A 26,036-nucleotide genomic window follows, 5' to 3' on the forward strand; every position below is an offset into this window, starting at 1 on the left:
GGTTTTTTTAAAATTTTCTTAGTTAAATGATAGAAGATCTATTTCCAGCCAACTCTCCAATTGTTTGATTCACTGTTTAGTATATATTGAGTCGGCTATGTAGACATGTAAGAATAAACCAACTAACATAATGCTATTTAAGTGTTGTTATTTGTGATGAAAATACATAAATGAAAAACACTGCCAGGTTCTTTTTTTTTAAGAGTATTAAAAATGTATATAAGACTGGATAATTGTTTTAAGGAAGTCCTTTCTTTTCTAATGCTCAAATTCTTGAAACTCAGCTTCTTCTTTAAAGTTCTTTGCTATTAAACTTACTATATATCTATGAATTCTTTTATTTTAAAGCAGGCATTAAAAAAAGAAAGAAAAGGCAGCTTTGTTGGTGAAAGATTTAAGCATGGACATGCCACAGGGAAAATACACTTGAAACGCTACTAGCAATAATTATGCTCTGAAAAAAGTGTTGGGTTTTTAAGAAGAATAAAATAGTTGCATACTTGTAATGTCTTTTTTTAAGTATAAAAATGCAATAAAATGTTCATTTGTAGTTCAGAATGTCATTATCAGAATGGTAATAATGAAAAGTAAAGATAATTTGAATTAATCATCTGTAACTAACTTTTAAATTTAACTGAATTTTAACTGGTTACTGATTTTATTTCCAGGCTGACATAAGGGAAAACCAGAAGAAACTGGTTGAACAATTGACTTCTTTATTAAACAATTCACCAGGACCTCCTACTAGACGGCTTCTTGCCAAGAATTTAGCTGTACTTTATAGCACTGGAGACACTTTTTCTGTTTACCAAACAATTGACAAATGCAATGAACTCATTCGGAGTAAAGATGACTCACCAAGTTATCTGCCTACAAAACTGTAAGTGTGTTTTTACCCTCAAGCTTCAGATCCAGTAGTAATGAGACTGGTTTAAGGGGTGAGATGCATCTGTGTTCACTGCCACAAAATATGTAATAAAACAAAGATTGTGCTGGTAGTCCATGTTGTATATGTATCAGGAACCAAAAGAGTAGAAGACACCTGGTGGTCTTCAGCCAGACAAATGAAAATCAGGCCAGGGAGAATACCAACAATGGATAACAGAGTTATGAGATGACAGGTGCTTCAAAAACAAGGAAAAGGTAATAATAGTGCTGAGAAGAGCAGTAAAACAGACAAGCACAACTGCCGGTATAAAAGACAGTTGCTGAATACATTTCTTAATTCAGGTGGGAAACTGGATATAGTTAAAAACATCTGAGATGTTCGTAACTAAATACTGAAAGCCTAACCAACGGAGTAGAGAAACATGAACGGCTACTTCTGAATGTGAAGCCAAGTCTTTATGTGCAGAAATGTTATGAATAACCTTCATTCCCAAAATTATGCACATCTCTCACTACAGTGAGGCAAATTAAAGATGAAGGTAATAAAGATGAGATAGAAGGTAGTAAAGATAGATGAGCATTCTTTTGCATTAATGATATGGTATTGAAAGCAGAGCAGGATCTCTCTTCCTCCTTTAGTTTGGATGCTAAACCTGTTTCTGACAACACAAGTAAAGATTCCTGAAAATAGATTTTGCAAGGAGTAAGTTGTATTTTCTTATACCTTTTTTTTGTTTGTTTCCTCCTTGTTCCAGTTGATCTCTTGTACAGTCTTTTGAGTTAGGAATAAGTTTGCTGTAAAGGATCTTAGTCTTGCAAAGTAAATTACTGCTATACTACATTCTTAACAATTATGTGCATTAACATTGGCGTTAAATTGTGGTGTGGAGCAGAGCTCTGCAGGTCTTCCCACTTCAGCTGGGATGCACCACACTGGATAAAGTGGGTGATGTCAGTACAGCAAGGAGGGATAGGGGAGGCCGTTGGCAGTAAAACAGAAATGGGAGATGATCAAAGCCAGAATGCTGAGTAGTAGCTGGGGGAGAGGGAGAGAGGTGGCAGTGTACACCACCTGTTCCTGGGTATGTAAGCAGTGGTAAGAAGAGGAAGAAAGAGATGGAGAAAAAGGTAATTGTAAAATATGATTTTCTTCAATAAAGTTTTGGTAAAGGGATTTCTGGTAGAACTGACACGGGGACAACAGGCTACAGAAAATAATTGGAACTACAGAACTGTGTGTTGAGTAAAATCTTTCATCCTAGGTTGCAAATATACTAAATACTTGGTGTTCAGTGTAGAAAAACTGCTTTTTTGTTTTGTTTTGACCTTGATTAAAGTGTTGTCTTTGCCATCTGTCCACATTTAGCATGCATGCCCATGTTGTCTCGTAGCAACACTTCACCGTCAGTGTTCACAATATGTTGATACACCTGGGAACTCCTTTAAATAGAGATTCCAGTGAATTAGTCTTTTATCTCATAGATTATCACTTTTCTTCTTTCCTATATGTGGAAGATGAAAATGTTTTAGGCAAGCATTTTAAACAAAACCTTAGTTAGGTGCTCACCTGCTACTAAAACTCAGCATGATGTGAGTGCTCTACCAAATCAGATAAACAGGTCATGCAGCATGAATGCAGCTTATTACTTTATTAAGGAGACTACGTGTGACCATCAGATGCTCAATTTGGAAGGGAAATTGGAAAATTGTAATTTCATTCCCAGGCATACCATGAACAAAATTTAAATCCAAATTGTTGGTGTGTACTGAGTTGGATAAAAGCAATAACAAAACCAGGCTTTTAATGAAAGTAATATTGTAGTATAATAAGAGATAAAGGATACTAGGTTTGTTTTTCTTACTGTGCATTTAGGGAATTACTGTAAATATTAAATATTTTTTTTAAAATTAAGAATGTATTCAGTATGAGAATTTAAAATTATGTATGAGGAACTTGAATTCAGTTGGGGAACAAGCAAAATGTTTGTTGAAGGGGATGCTCAGCAATGTCCACATATTTAAGTAGGTCTGGAAAAGAGCTGAAAGCTGGTTAAGCATATAATTCTTTTTCTCTTTGTATTCAAGAAATTAATTGGTTTATAGATCTGTTCTAGATCTGTCAATACAAAACCAAAGCGTTTTCATTAACTAATTATTCAAAGGATTAGGCACCTCTTTCTTTTTTTTTTTCTCAATATTAGCATTTTTGCCTTTGCTAAAGGAAAGGCCAGTGAGCACACAGAATCTGTTTGTCAGATATTTCTCCTGAATGTTAAATTCAGAATCTGTCTACAATGAAAGGGATGTGGGTTTATAGTTTTGTTTCCTTCAAGGTATTTCCTTATTACATACTGTGATACATAAATGACAGAATTGTAATTACTAGACCATTTGCAGTCTGGTGTCAACCATCAAGTTGTAAATAAACCTGTCCCTGACTACTTCTGGCAGCATCTGCTGCAGCATGACACAGAGCATGCTTAGTAAGAAATTAATGTTAAGGTTTAAAGGTAGATGTGAGAATTATTCCTCTTGTAAAATGTACTGGAAGATTCTATTACCTGAATTCTTGTATTATCCCAGTTACTTTAGCAGCCCTTGTATCTGCATTTCTTCTAGAGGGTATGTGCCACATACAGACCATTTTTTTCCCTTTTGATGATCCACTTACATTTTTGGGACATCCTGTTTAGTTATTTTGCTGTTTGCACATTGATTACTTCAGTCGTCTTAATCCCTTTCATCTCTTAGTGCATCCATTTTCACGCGTCTTTGGATTTGCTTTTGTTTTAGTGCTGCGGTGGTATGCTTGGGCTATTTATACAAAAAATTGGGAAGAATTTTGGGAAACAGTTTTACTGACACCGTTGGGAATGTGCTTAAAGCAATGAAGAATGCAGAGGTATTGGAACAGCATGTTTAAAAAATGAATGGAAAAATAAAAGGATTTTTAGTGCTGGTAGCTGGACCAATGAATAAGAGAAAATGCATGATACCAAAACACAAAAAAAATTTGTGAAAAGTCAGATAAAAATCAGTGCCTAAATTCTAAAGAAGTACTAGAGTTAATGGATTATGACTATAAAAGGATGGATCACAGCTTTTCTTTATCTGATTTCATGAAAGTATTGATAAATTAGAAAATTTAATTGCATTATTAATGAGAACATTTTTTCTATAGCTTGTACTTTTTGTTTTGGGCTTTATACTTGTAATTATTGCTTTTCATTAGAACATAGAATTACTATTTTCATTTGCTTATAGAATTTTGGGGTGAGTCATCTGCTTGAAGTTATTTCAGTATAAATAGATCTCTAAAAGACTCAGCCATTTCTTACCTATTTCAGTAGTTGGTATTTTGAATTTCCAAGGAACTTAGGGTTACAAAACTTTAACATTTCTCTTTTTCATTTTTCAGTCTCAGGGTCGTTATGAAATCATGCTTAGTTTGCAAAATATATTAAATGGTTTAGGAGCTGCTGCTATCCCCTGTCACAGAGATATTTACAAAGCTGCCCGATCATGTTTGACAGATCGATCCATGGCTGTCCGCTGTGCTGCTGCTAAGGTAAACTGCTCCAATAGCTGTTGAAAGTAGCTCCCTAAAACATAAAATTCTGTTTTAATGATCAATGAACACAGAAGTATAAATATTCTTTGCTTATGTGTGTTCCTTTGATATTAACTCGGCAGAAAAAATAAAAGTAATTTTAGTATGAAGCAAGGTGTTTATTTTGTTAGGGAGAACTCAGTGTATTGTGTAGCAAACTAAAATTTTTACTGAGTGCTTTTCTATGTCAAAACACTTTTATTTCCCTTTTTTTGTCTAGTGTCTTCTTGAACTTCAAAATGAAGCAGTATTTATGTGGAGTACGGACCTGGATAGTGTTGTTACCTTGTGTTTTAAATCCTTTGAAGGTTCCAATTATGATGTACGATTAGCAGTTTCAAAACTTCTAGGCACAATATTGGCTAGAGCTCTAACATCTAAGCAGATAACAGGTAAAACATGTGCTTTCTTTGCTGATTCCACATCTGTAAAATTTTGTCAGATTATAAGAAACTCTCAAGTTCTGTTGAAGCCTGAAGTAAAATCACATTGTAAGCTTCTTTTGACTGTTCATATCTCTAGTTTGGTCTTTTTTCTAACTTTTTTCTTGTGAAGTGCTGGTTTTTGGTTGTGTCTGTCTGTCTATCTATCTATCTATCTATCTATCTATCTGTCTATCTGTCTATCTGTCTATCTATCTATCTATCTATCTATCTATCTATCTATAATAATGAACAATGGAAAGTAGTTAGTAAAACTTTTTCTCCACTATGAGATTGCTGTTGTATGGAGAAAAATTAGTAACTTCAGGAATTGAAAAGCGAGATTAATTTAAGCAGTTTAGAAATAACTAAGATTTGAGGCAGTCTCTCTGTCAGACTAAGAAGTTAAGGATACCTTCAAGCTGTTTTTCTGCAGTAGTCGATGCAACATCTGGATTGTCAGTGGATAGCAGTGTAAGTATGGTCAGAAGCAGAAATTAGCAGGCAGTTTTGTTCACACAACAGGTGTGTAGCAGTACTTGAGTTGACTGAAGCATCCTGGCACCAAGTTACCATCTCCAATACTTTGTGTGTTCAGACTGAGTGGTTTTAGTCTTAGAAGCCCCAAGGTAAACGTCTAACTGTAATCTAAGCAGTATATAACAGGATGCAGAATAAGTTTGATTCAGACTGATTGTTCTGCTTTTAATGACAGCAGAGAAGACCTTCAGTGCAACAACGAGCAAATGACAAAATGACATGCCTTTCAGCCCAACTTACTGTCTCTCAAAATCCTTGAGGCTGTGTATTTGTATTGTAGACTCTGAAGCCTTGGTTTACAAAGTATTTCCCCCAGAAATTTTTGGAGAGAACTACTGTGTTACAGGAAAAAAAACAGCACTTTTCTCAATAAAATAAAAAAATATTCTGACCTCTTTATAGACTCATTAGTTTCCTTTAATCTATGTAAGCAATGTACTTGTTATTTCTAAGGCTCTAAGATAAGGTTATGTAAGAAGCTTATAAATTATTTGGTTGGCTATTTCAAGGAGTTTTGTCCTTATTTTAGTTATTTTTAGTTAAAAAGAAGTTAGAGCTAAGTGGGGCAGAAGCTAGATGGGGACTAGAAGGGGCTGGGGGAGAGGTGGAGGAGCAGTACATAAAGAAATTTGTACTCCTGAAATTTGTGCATTGCATCTGATAACCTGCTGATATTGAGGGGGTTCTGTTAAATTTTTTTTCTGGACATCTTTATCTCCAATCCTCTCATTCCTTTTCTCATTTGAAATCTTGAAAGAGAATGAAAAATGCAGTGAAAATATCAGGACAGTTTGCATAGTGTGCTGTCATTGTGCTAAGTTTACACGTACGTGTCCCAGCATGGATTTTAAATGAGGTTTCTACAAGAAATAAAGCACTGGAATAGGAATTTGGGATGGATAATTTTCCTAAACACTTGCAAGCATATTTTATTTTTCTCACTCTTTTAGAGGACTATCTTAATGCTAAGGTGACTTGATATTTTTTCTAAGAGGACCTGTAGCTGTGTCTTTATCTGGCTAAGTTAGTAGAGGGGGATCTGTCCTGTCTGAGGTTTGGAATAGAGGTTGTGTTTGCTGGTAAGCTGTAATATGTAAGAACCAGGACTTCCATGAAGCTGTGGGTGGTAGGAGTAGACCTTACAGACCTTTTTTGCAGAAGGAGCATAGGTGGTAAATACTGAGGGTGGGTAAATGTAAATATGCATATTAAGTAATGGCTTCAACTACTTAAAGGTAGTTAAAGAAGAAAAACTTGAGAAATACTTCGTTTTGCTGGAGCATTGAGAGCTAAAATGTCCTAGTTTCTGTTGTGAAGTTATGCTCAAACAGTATTTGGATTTGATTGTGCTACTGAGTTTGTGCAAATTATTTTTACTAAAATTAAGAGAGTTGAAACTCTACTTGCGAAATATAGCAAGGTTTTTGAACTATTCCTCTAAAGATGTACATCTGTTCTTAGCCTCCACCAAGCATAACTTCCGCAGAGTCTCTTTGGAAGATGTGATGGAGCTATTGGGAACTGGATTTCTGCGTGGAAGTTGTGGATTTCTGCGAGCCAGTGGTGATATGTTGAAAGGGACCAGTTCAGTCAGCAGAGATGTTAGAGTTGGAGTCACCCAGGTTTGGATTACGTCAGTTATGATTTTCTGAGATTGCCAAACATTTGTATAATTGCTTTGCTCTGTATATATCTCTTCTTTCGTCCTTTTTTTGTATTTGTAATGAAATGTATACATTTCAAAATAAGGATTTACATCTTGAGTCACGCTAGAAAGAAAAGAAAGACTTCTGATGTTGCATATTGTTTACCCAAGAGTCTGACATTTTAAAAATTAAATATGTACTACTTGTGAAAGCTTCACATGATATGAATTTCAAATGAGTGATATAAATAATTTTTTTAAATTTAAAACTTATTTCCTTAAATTTGAAAATTAAAGGGAGAAGTTACAAGAAATGTTTGAACTTGAAATAGTTTCCTTCTGTACAGGGAATTCCAAGTCTAGTTCTGAAAGGTTGCTTCTGCTTTGAATAAGTGCATGAAAAATAAGGAAAAGAATTTAGTGGAAAAAAACCAGCATCTGTTTTGCTATGTACCAGGATGCTCAAAGCATAGAATCTTATAAAGTGAACAGGACCGAAGCCAGGCCATGTAGTGCCTGCTGGTAAAAGCAGTACAAATTTTTCAGATAATATCAGGTTGGCTTCATTCTGTAAATATTGTCTTAAATGTAAACATGCTGAATTGTAGATATTAAAATGTGAAACTTGTGACTCAAGACTAAAGGTCATGATGAACATTTATGTACAAGTAGCTGTGATTATTTTAGTATGTTACAGTCCCACAGCTATATGAAAACCACCTTTGCCAGTAAGGCAGTTTGTCAGTACATTTCAACTTCTGTGGAAAAGATCTTTAAATTAGCTTGCATTACTGATACAAGCTGCCAGATTTTGCAGTGAAACAGCTAGAAGGTACTACAAATTGTCTTCTATGCTCAGGTCGTGCTGAGTGGAAGCATGAAATTTTGGCAGAGAGAAAAGCTAGGGAACAATAATACCTTGACAGCTATTTGCCTAGAAAATGCATGCCAGAGATTTCCAGGGTGTTCTATATACATGGTAGTTTTATTAGTTTTCCAGGTATATATCAGATATCTCGGTTGAATGTTTTGACTATTTGTACTGGTTTTTGGAAATTGTCTCCTTTTTCATGTGTATCTATGTTAACACAGTAGTACCTGTGCTAGATGGTACACTCAAACTGTACCAGAACAGTTTAAATAGTGCAATGTTTCTACAAAAAATGCTTGAAAAATTGTGAATTATTCAGTGCTTGTGAATAGAAAACACTTGCAGTTAAAAAATGTATTAATTAGTGAGTTGCAGCTTATTATGAATTTAAAAATAAGAAAGGCTCTGAAGATGACTTCTTACATACAGATTTTAGATTTGTTCAAGCCAAGTTCACGACAGAGTTTAAAATGTAGCCATGGCAATATCACTCTTCACAAGTCTTTATCCTGTTAAATTCCTCAGGTTTCAAATCTGTAAAACCAGGGTAATGTACTGATGCATTATGAAGCCTAAGTAGTATTTGTCAAGAACAATAAGCTGCTAACAGGATCTAATAGTATAATTATTTGGTCTACAATAGTTCCCTTTCTTTTACATGAGTAATTTTGTTGTGAATATTAGACACAAGACAAGGTATGTATGAGGTAAATACAGAAATTGATTGATATAAGCAGTAGTTGAAAATAGATTGATATAAGCTGTAGCAGAAAGTTCCTTTCTTATGAGGAATTTTGTGTGCTCATTTGCATATTCTCTTTTTTTGTATTCTGTTTTCTTGATCTATTCATTAAAAACATCCAACATATGCACATAGAAGGCCAATTGTGGGGGAGCTTATTATGTGGTGAAATAAATGGTCTTGTGGTGATTAGGTTTGTAAAGTGATTCTGCATTCTTTCTCTTTGTGGTGACAGTCTTTTTCTGGTACCTCCATTGCAAGGCAAACTATTAAAATTCATTGGGTTGAAGAACAGTGCTTGGGGGCTGCAAATATTCCCTGATTCAGACCTTTAATAACCAGATTTTCTCTGGGTTATGGGTTATAGTTTTGTAACATGGTAGTTCTCAAAATGCATTCATACATTAAATTTGGGGTTCATGTGCAGAATGTTAAATAGCTGGAAGCTGTTGTTCAGTGAGAACAAACACAATGTTTTACATAACAAGTGCCTGTGCAGGGTAAACTGCCATTTCTCACACTCTGGAATGAGATGACATGGGCAAGCAGCTTAAAATAACTTACAGTCAAAGCAGGCTGCAATATTACTAGTGCAGAATCACAGAATACACTGACTTGGAAGGGACCCATAACAATTTTGATAGTAATTTAAATTATTTTTAGAAATTAAAATAATACATAAATAAAAAAATTGCAGATACCTAAAAGTGAGAACGTATGTTATTTATGGATGCATAAATTTATAAATCATTTCAGTTTAGTGTTCTAGTTGTGGCAATGTGAAGATTTGAAAAATAAGCATGTAGGATAGTTAGCAGTGAATTTCCACATATTTTGCTCTAAAGTATGTTTCTCTTGAAATCTCTTTTCAGGCGTATGTGGTATTTGTCTCTACATTAGGAGCACAATGGCTTGAAAGGAGCTTCTCTGCCTTCCTATCCCATATTCTAGATCTGGTGTCTCAGTCTCACCCTAAGGCTGTTCAGAGTGCCGTGGATGCTATCGGCTGCCGCCGCTGTGTTTCATTCATCCTTCGAGCTACAGTAGGAGGCCTGCTTGGGGAAAAGGCTCAGATTGCAGCTGCCAAGGAGATTTGTCAGGCCATCTGGAAACTGAAGAAAGTTGTAGGTATGGGTCTAACAAGATTATCCATTCGGGCCTCTGTTTTTCCTTTTTTAAGTGATTGTCCAATTACCTAATCCAGAATCTGCAGAAATAGAATATATAGTGCTGATTTATTACCATGATAATGTAAAGGGCTTTTGCTGGACTGTTTTGTTTTTAGCTTGGGCTGGTTATTTGCTTGTGTGTGTCTGTGTGTACCCACATAAGTATATACAGATTTTTTTGACATTCCATTCCTGGCAAATAAAATTTTAACCATTAACAAATGAAATAATTGCAATCATAGTATACAGGCAGTATTGTAAAGTAAGTTAGATTGCCAGATAATGCATGTCTAGTCAGATCCTGCCTTCCTCTTCAGAGCAGTTGAGACTACTGAAGGTTCAAAAAAGAAGCATTTGTTCCTAAATGACACATGAGCATTTCTCATGGAGAGAAAAGATCTCTTGCATGATAAGGTCTTGTACACTGCTTCCAGAAAATGCCTCTGATCTTCCACCACTGTCCTTCTGGAGGAGAAGAAAGAGAATCCTGGACATAACCTGTTGTTCTCTGGTGTATATGTTGTATCTATTTAAATATCTAAATGTTTTGTGTCTAAAGAGACATAATGATCTGTGTCTCAAAATATAAACCTTCAAAAAACATAATATTTTTCCCTCTCTCTTCCTTCCATATCTCTGCCTTCCCACTTGCTTGACCTTGCAAGATTTCATTCTTTTCTTCCTTTTTTTTCCCCTACGATGCAGTAAAATCTGGCCAGATATATGAAAATATGTCTTATTCAAGTTACTTTTGGTAGGGCAGACAATAGCACTCTTCTTGCTAGCTGCTGTTCCCTATGATGTAAAGATAAGTAATTTGGTATTTTCCATTTATCCACACAATTGCCCTCACAGATGTTACTACGCCATCCTTTTAGTAAAAGAAATGTACTTGTCTCAGTGAAGGTAACCCTTTATGAAAACAATAATAAAAGTGGTAAAAGCTCGTTTAGTAGTAAAAACAGCTTCTTTGGCAAAAACCTTTCTCCCATCTGTTTGTTTGATTTTGGTAATGATTTCATGGTGATTTTCTTTTATTGTGTTATCAGATGCTGCAATAAGTGATGGTAACTTGGAAACAAAAATTAATACAACAGATGTAACAGCAAGTCAGCATGTGCTTGTGTGTGCACTTCAGGAACTCGGAAGTCTCATTCATGGCTTGGGAACTACAGCAGCACCATTACTGCAAGACTCCAGTACAGGTACAAGCCCTGAATCATTTTGTGAACCAGAGTACAAATCAAATTTATATTTGTTTGTTCACTGTGATCTTCTTTGATTTCTTACGGCTGTTCTTCTCGTGCTCAGTCTCCTAACCAGGATCCTCCATAGTTCTTGTATTATTTTCTGTTTTCTTCCAAGAAACTTAAAAAAAAAAAGGAGGGGGTGGGGGGGAGGAGGAGGGAAAGATGTCTGCCTTACATGTTGTAGGAAAATTTCAGACATTGCCCAAAGAGTTCTGTATCTTTCCTAACCTGTACAAGTATGTCAGTTTAAAAAAAAATCTTCATTAAATTTTACTCCATTAAGGGTTGTATTTAAATTGCAACACTTCATAATGTTTATAATAAAACTGATTGAACTGGGTACCTTTATTGTTCTTATTTAGCTGCATCCATGGCATGCATTTCTTCTTCCTTACAGAAGCTTACAGATATTTTCTGTGTATATTGAGGGATGACTGTGCAATATGTTAGGTTTTCTCCATAATATTGCTTTTCATCCAGGATAATTTTTTCTAAAAAGAGCTTAATTATTTAAATTTGTTACAATTATTTAAAAATCATAGTACTTTTTCAAGAGAAGTAGAGAAATTGCATCCTGTTACGTTTGCCAGTCCTGTGTATACATTTTTGCTTGTTTGACAAACCTGCTTGTCTCTTACTTAAGTGTGTTTGTGCATATTATTTTTCAGGTGTTCTGGAGGCAGTAATTTCTGTCATTGTTCATCCCAGCATTTCAGTTAGACTGACAGCAGCGTGGTGTTTGCGCTGTATTGCTGTAGCTCTGCCCTCTTATGTGTCCCTGCTGTTGGATCGTTGCATTGAACGCCTCAGTGCATTGAAATCCTGCCCAGAAGCAGTCACTGGCTATAGTTTTGCTGTGGCTGCTTTGCTGGGTGCAGTAAAACATTGTCCTTTAGGAATTCCACATGGAAAAGGGAAGGTATGGTCTGAATACTTTTCATATAGTCTGTTCTTGTATTTTTTTGCAGTGGTATTTGCATATTTTCTTAGTGACATAATCACAATACCCAGTGATACTGATGAGATACTTTGGTTCCTCAAGAAGAGGACTTTGAAGCATACCATGACTCAAATAAGCACATGTTTTTCTCACATGTATCAGGAGCAAAAATTCCTGTTTCTTGGGAATGACTCTGAAGTGTACAGGTTAGTCAGTGCTTACAGCAATAACTGCAGTTATCTTGAAAATCGTTGGTCAAGTCCAACAGATAGATACTTTTGTTTTGTTTTATAGAATATAACAGAAATCAGCTTCTTGCATTGACTCAGTCAAGATGCCAGTCTCCTCAGTAGCGCAGATAGAAGATGCTGTGCTCTGAAGTTTTAAGGATATGCAGCTGTAGAAATAAAGACTGGGGGAAGGAGCTGTTTCCATCTTAATGGGAACTTTATCTACTGAGTTACTCATCTTTGGAAAACTGTGGTGTATCACAAATGTCAGCAGTACATGCTAATTTTTTGCATAATGTAGAAACTTACATTCTTTCTTCTGGAAATAACTGTTTCAGCGTCAGTGGACATTAAGAACATTCTGGACATTCAAAGTCCTGACTGATTAACTTTTCCTTGTGATTGCTGCAAGATCATTGCTGCAGAGAGAACAAAATGGATGGCATTTGCCCACTTTTATATAAAAGAAGTGTCATTCAAATACATGCACCTAAGCAGACCTGAAGTTTCTGTTTAAGAGAGAAACATAATTCTTAACAAAGATTTCTTTTAGAGGAATATAATAGGATGAAATAGGGCTAGGGAGGAGGTATGGGAGGGCACAAAAAAAAATATGGGAGGAACACTGTATTCTGTACTAAGCTGGTAGGGGGAAGAACAGAACAGTTGACAAAAGCTCTTTTCTGCTCTCTCCTAGGAACACTGCCAGATTCCAAACTAGTTCCTCTTCTGAGGAGCAGAAAGAGACCAGTGTTGAGTAGAGCAGTTTTGAGAAGGAAATATCAAACATAGACAATAGTGATCTGTAGAGAAGCTGTTCTGTATTAATGGATTATCCTTTGAGAGGGCAGATAGAGTTGCAGGTGGAACCTAAAGAAAAATTAGTGAGCTTATATATATTTAACATTCAGTTCTATTGCTTATAATTCAGTTTTAAAAAATTCTTCAAATATAAGGCAATCCTGCTAGTACACAGAGAAAAATTGTCAGAAATCATTAAATTACATTATTTCTAGCATGTATGCTTTATAGGTAGTATATGTATACTATGTTTTTTGTGATTTTTAGTAGTATAATTTTAAAAAGGTCTTGTTTTATTTTAAAATCAAATTTATTACCTCGAGCAGGAATCAATACAGATACATTTCTTCTTTTACAACAACCTTGTAGCATTATGGAACTCGAGAAACGAATACTTTCAGATTGCAAAAAAGATGTCAAATTTTGGAAGTGTAAAAATCTCAAACATCATGTGCAACCTTTCATGGCATTTTAAGAGTGAAAAGAATTTATATAAGGATATTTTCTGTACTTAAGCTTTTTAATGATACTTTTGATAATGACACTTCTTACTTGGAATACTGACTTACGAGCAGTTTATTTTGGAGACTGGACATAATGTAAGATGCTTTTTAGCATATGTGAGACATAATTGAAGCAAACTACATGCAGAATGCTTACAGCATTTGTAGACATACTGTGGTGATTGTGCATGGACACAAGGGTGTTCCTCAATGTAAGCTGTAGGTACCTCTTGGTGACAAGTGAAGTCACCTTGCATTTAGCACATAGTGGGCATGTGCAATTATTCTAGAGCAGCTAAAATAGGATTAATTCTAACTATAATATTTTAATTTATTTGTCAGTCATACCACTTGTTGATTTAATAAATAGTCAGAGAGAACGATAGACTGTATTCGGCAACAAAGATAAAAAAGATAATTACCACTCTCAACCCTTCTTCTGAGCTGTAATTCATAGATGTCATGCATACATTGTGACATAAACAGAATATCAGAAAACTTGTATCCTTCCAATGCACATTCCTGTGGAAATTATCAGTTATCATTTTACTGCTGATAAGGGAGAGGATACAAAGCAGCAAAGGAACTTATTTAGTACTCCAGAGAACTGCTGAAGCCATCCCAGACTAGTACTGAAGTCAGGAATTGCAACTTCATGATCCTGAGTTTATTGCCATAGTGGAAGAGGAAGATGACGTTCTTCCTCTGGGAGCAAGAGAATAGGATTAAGTATTACGCCAAATAGTATTGAAAAAAATGGTAGTTACCAAAATGTGATTCTCTGTTTTTCTCTTTTTCTTTGAAGGTAATCATGACAGTAGCAGAGGATTTGTTGTGTTCTGCTTCTCAGAACAGTCGCATTTCGCTGCAGCGAATGCAGGCTGGATGGCTCCTGATCGCTGCTCTCATGACATTAGGTAGTAGCTTTCTACAATTTTTCTTAATCTACATTAAGTTCTTCAGTGTTCTGTCTCTGATTTTTTGTTTGAGGTTTTGTCTAATTTACTGCTGCAAAGTAATTTTAAAAACCCCAAGTGTTGAAATATTTAGAAAAACTTTGAGATAAAAATGTTATCTCTTTCAAATTTAGTATTAGTTCATTGGGAGCCATGTCTGAATAATAGTGATTGGAGTGGGACTGCTATTAATTAAATGTAGATAATAAATTTCAAAGTGAATCTAACCAAATGTCCTAGTGGTCATGAAGAAGTTTAAAATATTTGTCACAGCAGAAAATGAGCTAGTAATTTGTATTTCCCTCTTGTCAGGAATTTGAAATCTTACAGACTTTTTAACATGTGTTACTGGTCAGATTATTGACTGGGATCAATAAATTACTAATGAAGAATGTATTTTATTTTGGTTATATTTTAAATGTTTTCAAGTATTATTATGCCCAGCAAATCCCTTTTTTTTTAATGTTCTTATACTTAATTAATATAGAACAAATGTTTGCTTTTCTGAACCTTACTATTGATCTTTGCATCTCTTTTATGCTGGTGATCCACAGGGTCTGTACTTTGTAACAAACAGACATTGTAGTTGGTTTGGTAACGTACTAGTAAATGTGTCAATGGGTATGTAGGTATATATGAAAATGATGTACCAAAAAGTAAGTATTTGAGAAATTACACATGAGAAGGCTGGGAAAGTAGCATATGGTTTTGTTCACTCCTGCAGAGGTTTTGTGAAACAATAAAAAAGAGAAGGAAAGAAAATTTAGTTTTATTAATCCTTACATTGGCCTGACAACTGCCAATATTTACAGGTCCTGCAGTTGTCCAACATCATCTGCCACGAATCTTGTTACTGTGGAAGTGCATCTTTCCATCATCTTCTAAAGACTTGGAAACAGAGAAGACACGAGGAGATGCATTTACCTGGCAAGTAACACTGGAAGGTCGTGCTGGTGCCCTCTGTGGTAAGCAGGATTTACTGTCCTTTTCTGCATATTTGTTATATGTTAATTTTAGTTAATTTCTTTCTGAAAGAACAAGAACACTCCATGTTGGGTTTTTTCACTAGATGGTAAAGGCTATATTCACTCCATATATAACATACATGTTATATAACATACATGCTAATATATCAATATTTTCATTTAAGTGTATGTTTCTTTTTGTGGGGGAAAAAAAACCAAACAAAACCAAAAAAAACCCACAACCAAACAAAAAAAACCCAAAAGAGTTTTTTCTCTCCATCTTCTAATCAGTTGATTTTCAAGCAGTGAAATGGTAATCAGGAAGGTTGCTTCTCTTGTTTAGCAAACAAATCACAATAATGACTGAAGATCCAAAGTAGGGATGTTCTGTTGTTTATACAGTCTATTATATTTGGAAAATAGTGGTTCTGTTTTCTACCAGGTAGCTTACTATAAGCAAAAGAGAATTGGTGAGTCATTCCAACATGCTTGTGAAAGTGGAAGGACTTGGGTAAAAATTACAATTAGGTAGTTGCAATTCTCAGCCAGGAAACAGCACTCTGAATGTGGCTGCTCTCTGATAGGTCACAATTTTTTATCATGAAATACTCTGAATTTCGGGTTCCAAGAAATTGCCCCAGTGATCTTCAAATACTTAACATGTTTCAGTCTTGTATTCTAGAGTACTAAAGGGTGCTTTGCTTTCCAGAAATTTGAGCCTTGGTATAGTAAGCACCCCAATCTCTCACTATTAACATACATCACAAAGTGTGGAATTCAATAGCAATTTCATTTTAGAAGTACCTAAACAATTAACCTTTAGATATTTTTTCTTGAGAAAATAGGTATTTAATGTGGTAAAATCTCTAGATGCTTTTGGAAATTAAACTCAAGTTTAGTTTTCTGTAAATTATATACATACTAATTGGTTCTCAGAGTACAGTAATTGAACTAAATTTTAATGGAAAACGAGTAAAGTAAGCAGTAGGTCACTTGATCATCCTCCTATTTTCTTTTTATTATTATTATTATGGAATTACCATGAAGTTGAGCTACATACTATCACTTAGTTCATAACAAAATGAAAAAAATAATTGCGTTTATGTATGCAATTAAAAGTCAGGATATGAATGTCCAAGCTGAGATACTGAAACAGTGCATCTGACTTTTTTCATTTCTACTTTTATTCATTATTAGTGATGTAGTAATGTAATTACTTTGCTAACGTAATTTTTTTTTCTTCAACTTACCTCACACTAATTAAATTGAAATCTAATTCCTTTTCTAGCTATTAAAAGCTTTGTTTCCCACTGTGCTGGTCTTCTTACGGACGAAGTTGTTCAGAGACTTCTTCCTCCTCTCCCAAGTGCTGTTGATTTATTGACACAGTAAGTGTGTGTATAAAACTGTTACTTGAAAAGCTTGTATTTGTTTAGTGCACTTTCCAAAGAACTTTCTTTTCAAGGGACAAAAATCAGTGTTTCTGTGTTTGCAGATTCCAGTGTTGTGAAAAATCTCAAGGAAGACTTTATTGCAAGGGGTTTTTAAGTTCATTTCTATATACTGCTTTTTAAATTATACACATTGCATTCATATACCGTTATTTTTTATTAAATAAGAAACTAAGTTCAAGAATATGCTTTGAAAAATATCTTTTGGACGTGGATTTTTTTTGTATTTAATTTCTGATCTAAGCTGGAAAGGGTTTTGTTAAACTTTTGCCTTTTGAATATAGAACAATTTAATGCATTGGGTTCTAAGCTCTAACTTAGAGAAATATATCCACAAAAGTTTGTTGTCATAAATATAAATAAATAGAAATAAATAGAAATAAATAGAGGGAAATTTTATTTCTCTAGTATAAAATGAAAATAACGCTTGGAAATGGACAACAGACATCTGTCAGAGCATGTGAAATAAATTGGTTTCCTTTTACTGTTATTTGTGCAAATCAAAATGAACTTCTAATATGTATAGATTTTAAAAGCATTCAGTAGTGTGGTACTGTTGAAACTGGGGTGTTACATAAAACTTGGAGTTCCTCCTATCTATGACATGCTTTTTATATTTTAAGGCTTTCTTCAATATACAAATCGTATGGAAATTCCTTAAAAACACCATCAACGGTTTACAGACAGAAACTGTATGAGTTACTAGCAGTATTGCCCCCAAAGGCCTACGAAGGTATGTATTTCCATGCAAGGAGAAATCCATTAATACTATGGGCTCATTTTAAAGTTTTTGTCCAACACATATTCGGCCAGCAAAAATCAGTTCTGCCTTTTCTAAAAAACAAACTTTATTCCCTCTATTTTAGGTTTGATGAATTGTAGCAAAGTCACTGTGGTTTTGAAAAGCTAGCCTTCATGATCTTTTTTCCCTTCTATATCAAAACAGACCTCTGTTACAAATAGACACTTTTGCTCTATTTTCGGTTGATACTTGAAGTTAGACAATGTTTCAATGATGCCCATTTTTTTTCCATTAAATCGTAATTCCCAAAGATGTAACTTTAGCTTAAACTAATTGGATGTAGACCATTGAAAGAATTCAAATTAATTGATTTAACGAAGTATGTATTAGAGATATATTAATCTGATCCTGTGCAAACTGTGGATAAAGGGTCTGTATTTAAAGAACAATTTCAACAAAATCTGGGGATGGACTTTTTATGGGAGAACATAACAAAAAGAATCTAGGTGTCTGATCGATAAACTCTGCGCTGTAGGTGGATGAGTCTAACTTGCAGCTAAAATATTTAATATCTTTGTCTTTAAATCATTTGTTGTACAGTAGTTTATGGATTGCAGTAAGGAGCCATCGTGTTTTTGTCAGCTGTAAAGAGAAGCAGAGGGTATTCTTCAGGATAGAGACGATATGGTGCAACCATGCTCTAAATTAGCTGTGTCGTCTGTATTTTGGAATGAATCCTTACTCAAATAATCTGCTCCATCTAGTGGTAATTGTTGGGGGAATTGGGACAAATCCCTGACCTGTACCTTAAAGCTGTTAGAAGTATGTATATAATGAAGCATAGTGTATAATACTCACTTGTGAATGAAAATTACATCTCCACCACTGAGAGCAAATTATTCCTTTTGTTCTTGTAGTACAGGAGTGACATGTTACAGAATACAAATATTTGGGTATGGCTGGGTTTGGCAGTTTCTTGGTGTGTTTGGGATTTTTGTGTATGTTCTAACTTCATAGAAAATACACAGTGTTTTATAGTGTGACCTGCAAAATGTACCTCTTGTGAGAGAGCAGCAGTGTGACCTGCAAAATGTACCTCTTGTGAGAGAGCAGCCTAGCTGAGGATGCTGCATTCTAGTACAAAAAAATAAAGAAATAGCTTGAAAAGTTTGTTATAAATAAGTAGGCACCCTGCTGAAATCTTTGAAAATAGCCTTAGAATCAAACCAGTAATTAGATAGGTGTAGTCTCAGAGGTATCCACGCATGTGTAATACAGCAGTGTGAGAGTAGGGAAGGAATGGAAACGCATACATTGCCAGAACTTATTTTTATATATCTTAACATACAGGTATGCATCATTTAAAAATGCAATGAAAAGTTTCTAAGGTAAAACTTGAAACAAATACCATTCATTCAATTTTATTCCAGTATGATAGCTTCATGCAGAAACTGTATGTGTTCACAAATACTGGTAATTTTTAAAATAAATTGTGTGGAGAAACAGTGTCACTGTGGAACTCATGATGTTTTTTTCAATGTCTACATTTAGTCATTATAAATAGGAACAATATTAGGAGTACTCTTGTGTTTCACAGCAGGGCTCTTTTCACATGGCTCAGAGTGACACACTGATTGAGAAGCTTTCACACGTTCATGGTTTTATTTCTTTTGTATTTGTTTTCTTCATTCCAGGTAGTTAGCCAGATGATAGAAATCTGTAAGTTGTTTCTTTTTGAGAAAATTGATGATGAAACATTTACCAGGAGTTGAAATTTTAGTATTTGTAAATAATGTGCAAAACTTGTTTTCTTTAGTGGAAGAGGGACAAAACAAAATGGGGAGGAAAATAAACAGTTGAAAACAGACTATTCACATGCCCATGAGTGTGCATGAATCATAATTTATTTTTTGCATTATTTCAGCAGTGGCAGATATGAGAAGAACATAGTAGATAAACTTGAACATCAGTGGAATACATTTAATGTGTTTTAGTTGCTGTCTTTCATTGTGTATGAATGGATAAGACTTGTAATTTATCTAATCCAAAAGTATGAACTTGTTAAGCTGAGGAGAGCCGGTTCTAAAATGACAAATCATATTTGTGATAATTTTCATGTGTCATTGGTTTTGGATTATAATGTGCTCATGTTTTCAAGGCTAAACATTTATTTCTTGTGAGTTAATACAAAAAATTTTATACTGTCCAAATTGAAAATTTCATAAAAATAATTTCAGTGGCTTGAATTCTATTAGATTTCTTGATGTTTTCTGTTGTCTGAAATTAATATGTTTTGTCAGACAACTCATTAGGGTTCTTTTAATACTTGAGCTTTTTGTGCTTGTTATGTTCCATGGTTTAAACCATAAAATTGAATACAGGCATTCCCTTTCTCTTTCTTAATAGGATGAGATGAATTGCTAGAATGCTGAAACAGCATTCTGGCTTAAAATTTTGAACTGCTTTACATTGGGATAATATTGTTTAAAGTGTTGAGGATTGCCGACTGTCCGGGACTAAAATAAACCTTTGTTTGGTTAAAAAATGCTGGGTATCTCCATGAAATTTTATTTTAAAGGCTGGTATTATTCATAGGAAGTGGATTTTTAAAAAAAATTTTTGTCATGATGATGAGTAATAACAAAAGAGCAGTTTCTAGTTGTTAACTATAGTAGTTTTTTAAAGGCTAATTTCTATTCCTTTCACACATTGCACTATATTTGATAGTGCAAACATTTGGCATTTAGATTTGAGTAATGTTTTCTGGAAAAATTACGTACTTGCTTAATTATCCAGGAGGCAGGCAGAGCACCAGATGCCTGCTGGGGAGACAGGCTGATAGGGCCAGGAGTTTGACAGGTAAGGGAGAGAAAGTCAGCTTCTCAGAATAGGTTCTGTTTCAAGGGAGGGATAAGTAGCTGGTTGCAGCTATCAACTCTGAGTATGCTAATAACTCTGCTTGTGCTCATGAGGTGATGAAAACTGGGTTGTGCCACTTTTTGAAACTTCTATGTCTTGAAAATTTATAATCAACTTGAGTGCAAACATGTAATTGTGTGATCAGCTAACATCCAAATTGAATGAAAGGAATTGGATATGTAGTGTTAAGTGCCCGTCTCTCCCCACTCCCCACTTCTTAGTGGTGATTATTCCCAATTAATGGGGACTTGACTTTTCAGTCTTAATGCTCTGGAGGCAAATTCTTAAGTAATATTTATATAAAGACCAAGTACACTCTTCAAGATCAGTTCTGCAGTGTTTTTCAACACAGTTAGAAACCAATCATTTCTCATCACGTGTGATTCAGCATTGGAAATGTTCTCTCTCTACAGAGACTATTTTAATGACCTAAATAGTCTGACTCAAAATGCCCAGTGTTGTTGTTTTTGTATTATGTACAACCTTGTCAGAAATATTATGTGCAACAATATGTGGAATTTCCTTTTCACTACAGGGAAATTTATCATAACCTATCACTCCTACAATAAACTTACAGTAAACTCCTGCTTTGGTTTTTGCATGCAAACTCCTAAAATGGGGGACTGCATTCATCAGCTTTTGTTTATTTATCAAATCTATGGACGTTTTAAATTACTTCTGCTTGCCAAGTTCAATTATTCCTTTGTGATTACATAATACATTCCGCAGCATTAATTTTCAGGAAATAGAAGAAAATATGGCTGTATTCATAACTGCCATTTCCCCTCTACTTTATTTGTAAATGTAGCTAATTTACTGACTTAGCAGTTGTATGGCATTATGCCTTCTGTAAAGAAAAAGGTCTCTGTTTTTCTGCTTCTAGATTGCTGTGGGAGCTTAGCTTGCTTTTCTCAGCTACTGCTCTGTGGCTTCCCGTCTAACAGAGTCTTTTATAATTAACTATTTGAAGACTAAAGAGAAATGTTACATGGATGTTACTATTTCAGTATAAATGCATTGCTCCCAAAGTTGCTTGTAGCAAGTAACTAACCAATGGTTTTTAATATTTTTTCTTTAATTTAAAGGAGACTTCAGTGCTGTTCTAAAAGAGTTAGTGACTGACTTGACTGTCACAGATAGCCAGATTGACGCCTCTGCATTCTTGCTTCCATCCCTTTGTCATGAGAATGATCTCCTTTTACTGGGTCCCTTACTGCAGGAGACTGACCACCGATTTATTGAAGAGCAGGTACTTTTTGTTCTATTAGAAAGGTATTATTGTATTTTTGTATAGTTGTAGTTATTTAGGTCAGTGGTCAAAAATATGGCAAACATGCTGTTCCTTCTTACAGCTCCTTTTAGGTAACAACATAACTGGTGGCAGCCTGGAGTATGACCCTTACTCAATTTATGAGAAATTTGCAAAAGGGGATTCTGTACCTAAACCACTACCTCCTGCATTATCTGTTATCAGTGCAGCAAGTCGACTTTTTGGAGTTATGTTTTCCCACATAACAGAGTCTCACAGGTAAAGTAGTAACTGTAACTGCTGGGGAATTTTGGAGATGCTGTAAGATGGTCATAGTGTTTGATATTGAATGCAGAATTTCTGAAAAAATAATGAATTGCATAAGTGGAGTCTGTAAACCATCTGAATAGCATCAGACCACCAAATTATTGGACTTTTCTCTTTCAAGTTACTGACAACAGGAAGGCACATCTAGCAAGAGGTTATTGTCATAGCAAATCTGTGGACCCAGAAAAATAATGGGGTTTTTTGACAGCCAGATCAAAATGGAAGCTATTTTGAGAGATGTTACACAATTTTTGTGGTGCTTAATACATAATACATTCTTTATAAAAAGTGGATGGGGAGAAACGAGTGCGTGTCTCAACACAATTCTGTCAAGATACAAGAATGCTAGTAAGAGATCAAATACTTCTCTTGGGTTTTTGTCTGTATTTTCTCACTGCATATATGGCAGTTTGGTTTGTTTCACATTTATAAGCACACTGATTGCTAAAGCATAAATTTCCTAAGATTTTTGCATGTAGTTGCTTCTTCTGTGTGCTTCTGTGTGGTAATATTTTTGAATGTGGCTTTAGAGCAGATGAATTATTTTAAAATGAAATGGCTTTATATTTTCAAAGCCTGCTATAATTACCTTGATTGTTAACTCATGATCATTATAGCTGGTGATGGTTTTATAGTTTCTTATGTGGGATGAGTGTTTAATCTTTATGAGTTCTGAGTCTTGATGTCTTCACAACTTTGAATGTTTGGGGTTTAGTGTAGGTTCCAGGCAGGTGTTTGTATATGAGAATACCTGCCAATAAAATTGACAAATTATTTATTTGTTCTTCTGACCTGTCTTTACTTCTTTATTCTGTCTTCATTGACTGTTGTTGTTGTGGATTTTTTTTGTCTTTGTTTTTTTTGCCCTGTCTGTCACCAGCTTTCTGGTTGGTTTTCTTCACTTGTTTCTTAAGACATGAATTAATTAATGCAGCAGATAAATACATTTTAATTTCTTTTTCCTTTCCCTCCTCCTTTCTCAATTGTAAGTCAAAATGCACTATTCCCATACATAGTTCCTTTTAATAATGTCTGTTCAATGTTACTTAGGTATGTGATTATCTGTGAATACATTTAAGGACACAAATGTAAAAAGTTCATGTTCATATATGGAAGTTCATATTCTAATATGGAATACACAAATTTTTTTTGGTAGTAGACAGGGATGCCAGTTGAAGGAAAATGCTCAAGAGATTATTTATTCCACCTCTTGGTTTTGTAGATAGATTTTGTTATGGGCTTTAAAATAAAGTATAACAGCTTGATTCATTTCCTTAATTTTCAGTTATGTGGTTTCTTTTCTGTTTTTGTTTAAGGCTCCAGGTGTTAGAACAGTTGTTGAATTCCATAAAGCAAACAAAAGGATCTCGACAACAAATAGTGCAACTGCATATTGTGTCTGCCTTTTCTACTTCCTTAAAGGTAAATCTGCTCTCTCTCTCCTTTTTTTCTCTTTCTCTGTCTGTTACTAAACCACAGCATCTCTTGGTTCAAATAGATCAATTGCTGAGGTTTAAACCCAGCCATGCAACCGCTCACTCACTCCCCCTTCAGTGGGATTGGGGAAAGAATGGCGAGAGTGAAAGTGAGAAAACTGCTGGGTTGAGATAAAGACAGTTTAATAGGGAAAGTAAAAGCCACGCACACAAGCAAATCTAAACAAGGAATTCGCTTCCAACTTCCCATCAGCAGGCAGGTGTTCAGCTGTTTCCAGGAAAGCACGGCTCTATCATGCCTAACAGTCACTTGGGAAGTCAAAAAACCATCACTCCAAACATTTTCCTGCCTCCTCCCAGCTTTATATGCTGAGCATGATTCCATGTTAAAGGAAGAGCTGCTGCCAGAGCATTGTCACACTGTTTGAAGAGTCACACCCAGACCACCTGAGACTTGAACTGCTGGGACAGGAGCCCCTTTGCAGCAGGCAGCCCCAAGAGCAGACAGATGTCCCCTTTGTCTCTTCATTGTCAAACACACTCACTCTGATCTTCTTTCTCCTTCTTCCAGCTTGACTCTGGATTTCCTGTAGCAGAGTGTCAGGCATCAAATCTATAAAACTAAGTTATTTAATAGAGTTATACTGCAGCAGGTCAGCTCAAGCTGGGTGCCTCTGGTACTCACCACAAAAAAATCCCTAGGCAATTATACCCTTATGGTTTATGCATCTACCCTTCATATGCTCTCTACATGCCTTGCTTGTGTCTCTGGGCCCAGTGGTGATTTTTGATAAGGAGTCTTCTAATACGATTTTGGGTTCTTTCCCTCTGTCTGTGCTGGTAGGTAGTTCTTGAGGTATTGCAGCTTCTACTGTCCTGATCTTCTGATTTCCATTTCTGATGCTCTGCTCTCTGGCAGAGCACAGGAAACTAAAAAACATCTCTAGACCTAAGTTCAGAGCTGTCAGCCTAAGGCTTTATCTAAGCCAGCTACTCATGCTGAGCCAGTAAAGCTGGGCAAACAGTATCCTAAATCACTGAGTATTTTTCCTCCACGTATCTCATTCCACTTAAAACTTACTTATGCTAAACAACTGTCTCTTTACTGCCATATGGTATGGAATCTCCCTCTGGTCCATTGTGGCCAGCTATCCCAGCTGTGTTTCCTTTCCTCCTTCCTTGTGCACCCCCATTCTGCTCACTGGTGGGATGGCACAAGAAGCAGAAAAAGCCTTGGATCTGTGTAAGCACTGCTCAGTAATAACAAAACATCTCAGTATTGTCAACCATGTGTTCAGCACAAATCCAAAACATAGCACCATGCTTGCTACTGTGAAGAAAATTAACTCTACCCCAGTCCAAACCAGCATAGTACACAGAAGTTTTTGTTTTGATTAAGTCAAGGTGATCAGTCCTATTTTCTATGGTAATTCATTATTTTCTGATGTCATAGCTTTCTTGAGTGCAAATGAATCACTGTTTAATTTTCCCCCTTTTTATTATTAGTTTAAGGGAAACCTGTTCTAGTACATTCTAGTGTACTAGCATCCATACTAGTGACATTCAAATAAGAGAGATATGGAAAAATTCTGTTTATATAATTTCTGTCTTTTTCACTGACTTTTGTATTTCTTACTGGGTAAATAAAAACATAACAATTGTTAAAACAAAGTGATCTCATAATTATCTATTTGTATGCTTTATCTGTATTTTCCTTTGTTCATGTGCAGTTTTCATTCTTGGCTTGTTAGGCAAATGTTTGGGACTGAGATTTTTTTTGTGTTTTCTTCTTAATATTATTTCCTAAATGTTGTGCTAATATGTTGGTTTATCTGGTTGCACTGCAATCTATCCAATATTTCCTAAAATCATAATGTTGATACTATAGTGTTGTGCTGTGATGTACAGTTATGTAGTGTTAGACATCTAACTCTCATAACAGCAATTTGAAAGAGATTAATTCCTCAGACAGAGGGGAAGAAAATCCTTCTGCAGGTCTTGTATTTTTTGCATGACTGACAGAAAAGCACACTCTGATTACTGTCTAGCTGTTTAATATATTTAATGTCTATTTTTAGCGCTTGGCTAACTGCAAGGGAAGTTTAGGTTCAGAAGAAGTTAGAAGATCTGCCCTGATGTTGGTAATGGGTGCCCTGGAAAGCAATAATCCACTTCTAAGATGTGCTGCTGCAGAGTGTTTGGCCAGGTTGGCACAGGTGGTTTCTGACAGTGCCTTCACTGCTGGGTTAGCGCAAGTCAGTTTTGACAAGTAAGTTCACAATAAGCATGAAAAGATACTGCTTGAGTTGGTAAAAATGTTTGAGAAATCTACCTGACACCTATTACGATAGTTTTCAAAAGCTGGTTTCCTTCATGAATT

The 26,036-nt window shown here is 35.2% G+C and overlaps 1 protein-coding gene across 3 annotated transcripts in view; it reads left to right on the plus strand.

Moving 5' to 3' along the window:
* Positions 1–26,036, plus strand: part of HEATR5A (HEAT repeat containing 5A) — a 55,448-nt gene that overhangs the window by 2,146 nt on the left and 27,266 nt on the right. For all 3 annotated transcript variants that reach the window (XM_005417495.2, XM_031064469.1, XM_031064465.1), the window contains exons 3-18: positions 669–880; positions 3,682–3,790; positions 4,307–4,456; positions 4,719–4,890; positions 6,922–7,082; positions 9,591–9,846; positions 10,937–11,092; positions 11,806–12,056; positions 14,417–14,528; positions 15,380–15,532; positions 16,821–16,920; positions 17,607–17,716; positions 21,730–21,893; positions 21,997–22,172; positions 23,537–23,642; positions 25,735–25,925. In XM_005417495.2, coding sequence (XP_005417552.1) covers positions 669–880; positions 3,682–3,790; positions 4,307–4,456; positions 4,719–4,890; positions 6,922–7,082; positions 9,591–9,846; positions 10,937–11,092; positions 11,806–12,056; positions 14,417–14,528; positions 15,380–15,532; positions 16,821–16,920; positions 17,607–17,716; positions 21,730–21,893; positions 21,997–22,172; positions 23,537–23,642; positions 25,735–25,925 — 2,579 coding nt within the window. The remainder of the gene's footprint in view (positions 1–668; positions 881–3,681; positions 3,791–4,306; positions 4,457–4,718; positions 4,891–6,921; positions 7,083–9,590; positions 9,847–10,936; positions 11,093–11,805; positions 12,057–14,416; positions 14,529–15,379; positions 15,533–16,820; positions 16,921–17,606; positions 17,717–21,729; positions 21,894–21,996; positions 22,173–23,536; positions 23,643–25,734; positions 25,926–26,036) is intronic.

The sequence above is a fragment of the Geospiza fortis genome, unplaced genomic scaffold (assembly GCF_000277835.1).
Source record: "Geospiza fortis unplaced genomic scaffold, GeoFor_1.0 scaffold54, whole genome shotgun sequence".
Classification (NCBI taxonomy): Eukaryota; Metazoa; Chordata; class Aves; order Passeriformes; family Thraupidae; genus Geospiza; species Geospiza fortis.